The sequence below is a fragment of the Corvus brachyrhynchos genome, unplaced genomic scaffold (assembly GCF_000691975.1).
Source record: "Corvus brachyrhynchos isolate BGI_N302 unplaced genomic scaffold, ASM69197v1 scaffold96, whole genome shotgun sequence".
Taxonomy (NCBI): domain Eukaryota; kingdom Metazoa; phylum Chordata; class Aves; order Passeriformes; family Corvidae; genus Corvus; species Corvus brachyrhynchos.
In genome coordinates, this window is record NW_008238370.1 from 204,752 (window position 1) to 208,591 (window position 3,840).

General features: G+C 55.7%; 1 protein-coding gene across 2 annotated transcripts in view; it reads right to left on the bottom strand.

The window, feature by feature from the left end:
* Positions 1–3,840, bottom strand: part of LOC103616996 (acid-sensing ion channel 2) — a 393,907-nt gene that overhangs the window by 1,871 nt on the left and 388,196 nt on the right. For both annotated transcript variants that reach the window (XR_001862554.1, XM_008635250.2), the window contains exons 8-9: positions 3,636–3,715; positions 1,058–1,126 (exon numbers count right to left, since the gene is read on the bottom strand). Coding sequence is in view for 1 of the 2 variants with exons in the window: in XM_008635250.2 (XP_008633472.1) it covers positions 1,058–1,126; positions 3,636–3,715 (149 nt within the window). In the remaining variant the exon portion in view is untranslated. The remainder of the gene's footprint in view (positions 1–1,057; positions 1,127–3,635; positions 3,716–3,840) is intronic.

The window sequence follows — 3,840 nt, forward strand, 5'->3', positions numbered from 1 at the left end:
GTTTTGGGGATTGGTTGCTGCATCCCTGCTGAGCCGTGCTTTGGGGATGGGTTACTGCATCCCTGCTGAGCCGGGCTTTGGGGATGGGTTACTGCATCCCTGCTGAGCCGGGCTTTGGGGGTGGGCTCTTCCAGCCCTGGAGGGCTCCGTGGCACGGCAGGGATGGAAGGGGCAGAGCTCAGCCCCTGCTCACCCCCAGCAGCTGCAGGAGCGGAGTTTTCCAGCGCAGGGGCTCAAGGCTGCTCAGGAGCTGCTGGGCCAGGCCATTCCTTAGGGAACAGCTGGGCCAGGCCATTCCCTTTGGAGCAGCTGGGCCAGGCCATTCCCTCTGGATACCAATGGTGCAGACCCGGCCTCGCTGGGCTCTGCTCTCCCCACCCCAAACCAGCCCGGGCAGAGCCTCTGCTGCGTCCGGGGCTCTGCTCAGGGACACAGAAGCCCCGTCCTCCCTGACACAAACCGGCCCAGCTGGGGAACCCCCAACCCCCGGGGCCACATCCCTGGGATATTCCCGTGGGAGGCAGCTGAGGGGGTGGCAGAATCCATCCCAGACCCCCAGGGCCAGAGTCTGTTGTAAGGGACCGTGGCCAACTCCCGTCAGGGAGGTACCTGGGATTTCCCACCTGGCCTGAGCCACATTCACCCTTCGGATTCTGTGCTTTGGGGGGACCTTCACCACCAAGAGCAGCTGGAGAGGATCAACGGAGCATCCCTGGGATCCATGGATGGGGATCTTTTCCTTATTCTGTCCCTGTCACTTTCTTTCTGTTCCCCCCCACCTCTTCTCTATTTCTTTCCCTTGCTTTTTCTCTCTGGTCTCTCTCTCTCCCACATTTCCTATCCAATAAACCCCACACTATTGTCACCAGCACTGGGGCTCGTTTGCACCTTAATTCCGGCAGGGGCCAAATTTTCATATATAATTTTATTATATTTTAATAATGGGATCCTGACAATCTTTTCCTGGGAAAAGATTCTGGGATGAGGCTCTTCCCGAAGCTCCAGAGCCCTGGGAAGAGCTCCAGCATCCCCAGGGAATTCCCCCCTCTCCCCTCACCACGTTCTCATCATGGCTCCCGTCCTCTTCCTCTTTTCCAAGAAGGTCCAATAATTTTTCCTTGATCAGCTGCAAAAGGAGGGAGCTGGAGTTAAGGCGGGAAGAGGCTGCAGTGGGATAGGGAGCACTGGGATGCGCTGGGTTTGGGGTGCATTCCAAAGGGTTGGGGGGAGGAGGATGCTCCAAGGGCTGAGCCATGGAAAGGCTGGGAGAGCTGGGAATGGTCACCTGGAGAAGGGAAGGATCCAGGGAGAGCTCAGAGCCCCTTGCAGGGCCTAAAGGGGCTCCAGGAGAGCTGGAGAGGGACTGGGGACAAGGCCTGGAGGGACAGGACACAGGGAATGGATCCCAGTGCCAGAGGGCAGGGCTGGATGGGATATTGGGAATTGGGAATTGCTGGCTGGGGGGGGGGGGGGGGGGTGGGAATTCCCAGAGCAGCTGGGGCTGCCCCTGGATCCCTGGCAGTGCCCAGGGCCAGGCTGGACGTTGGGGTTGGAGCAGCCTGGGACAGTGGGAGGTGTCCCTGCCAGGGCAGGGCTGGGAATGGATGATCCTTAAGGTCCCTTCCCAACGCAAACCATTCCAGGATTCTCTTACGAGGAATGAAACCTGCAAAAATTTCATTTTTGGGACACTTTTGGGGTTCAGGAAAAGCTCCTGGCTCCATTTCCCTTCCCAGCCCCCTCATTTTCCTGCTGCTGCAGGATTTGGCTTCCAGGGAAATCCCAGAAAACTTGGGAAGCATTTTACTGGAAAACTTCCACTGGGAGAAAAGAGAAATAAAACCAACAAGAAGAAAGCTGAAATCCTGAAATCCCAAAAAATGGGGTCAGTTCCTATGGAATGTGGATCCTGGCTGGAGCAGGGCAGTGCGGCAGGAATTTGGGACCACGAGGAAGCTGGAGCTCAGCAGAAGATCCCAAAAAAGCCTCTTCAGGGTCAATATTTCCCCCAAATTTGGCCAATCCATGAATAAAAATTGGATCTGGTTGCTGTCATTCCCAGAATCTCCAGATACTTTGAAAACTCACATTTTTGAGGTGCTGCCCCCCCTTTGTGAAACCCCGAGCAGAGGGGAAAAACCGTGGGGATTTTGTGGAAGTTTGAAGATGTTTTATTCCTTTTCTCCTGGCTGGTGGGGGTTAAATATCCGGGAATGTGAACATCCCCCTGCTGGGACATCCCCAGGGAGCTTCTCTGAGGGTACAGAATGACTTTTAAGCCCAAATAAGAAGTAAAAACTAAAAATAACAGCAAAAATCCCCCACATTGGTCAGATTTTATCAGCAGATGCCGAAGAAAGGAGGAAAACAGAGAGGGAAATCCCAAATTAGTGAGGTTTTTTATGGCCTACTTAGGAAAAATCCCCAAGAAATCCAGGAAAAGGCGAATTTAATGAAAAATTTGGGTATCCAGGCCGAGCTCTAAATTCAGGCTCAGCTTTTGTTGCTCTCTGAGCTTTAGGAATTTTAGGAATTTTCCCGTAGTTTTTATTCCTGGTTGATGGCACCAATGCTGGAGCTGCCCAGGAGGGATTGGGATTGGGATGGGATTGGGATGGGATTGGGATGGGATTGGGATTGAGATGGGGGAAATTGTCTGAAAATAGGAAAATATGAAGTCAGCATCCCAAAGAAAATGAGCATGAGGGGATCTGAAGCGAGTTCCGAGCTGGGATTTTGGGATGTGACCCTTGCCTGGAACGGGACACGTCAAATCAAGAGCCATGGCCAACTCTCACATCCCACGGGAATAAAATCCCTGTTCCCATCCCGGGATGGGGCTGTGGGAGAGCTGGATGGGGCGGGTTGGAAATATGGGATTGGGGAGGGGCTCTGGCATTGCCAGGGAACAGAAAATCCAGGGATTGGGGGTTCCAGGAGTGGGAAATCCAGGGATGAGGGGCAGGAAGGGCAAATCCAGGCGTGAGAGACATCAGAAATCCAGGGATGAGGGGGAAATCCAGGGATGAGGGGGAAATCCAGGGATGAGGGGGCATCAGGAGTGGCAAAAGCAGGACTGAGGGGCTCCAGGATGGGAAATCCCGGGATAAGGGGCTCCCGGATGGGAAATCTGGGGATGAGGGGCTCCAGGATGGGAAATCCTGGGATGAGGGGCTCCAGGAGTGGGAAATCCCGGGATGAGGGGCTCCAGGATGGGAAATCCTGGGATGAGGGGCTGCAGGATGGGAAATCTTGGGATGAGGGGCTCCAGGAGTGGGAAATCCTGGGATGAGGGCTCCAGGATGGGAAATCCCGGGATAAGGGGCTCCAGGATGGGAAATCTCGGGATGAGGGGCTCCAGGATGGGAAATCCCGGGACGAGGGCTTCAGGACGGGAAATCCCGGGATAAGGGACTCCAGGATGGGAAATCCCGGAATGAGGGGCTCCAGGACGGGAAATCCCGGGATAAGGGACTCCAGGATGGGAAATCCTGGGATGAGGGCTCCAGGACGGGAAATCCTGGGATGAAGGCTCCAGGATGGGAAATCTCGGGATGAGGGGCTCCAGGACAGGAAATCCCAGGATAAGGGGCTCCCGGATGGGACATCCCGGGATGAGGCGGGGCAGGCCTTACCTCGTACAGGTAATCGAAGAGCTCGAGGATGGTGAGGATGCTGGCCCCGATGAACAGCCCCATCTGGCCACCGATGTCACCTGCAGGGGACAGCGCCGTCAGGGCTCCCGGGCACCGCCGGCAGCTGCCATCCCAAAAAAACTGGGAAAAACTCCCCCCAGAGCAGCAGCGTCTACAAAGGCACCGGCGGCACCCCGGGAGAGAG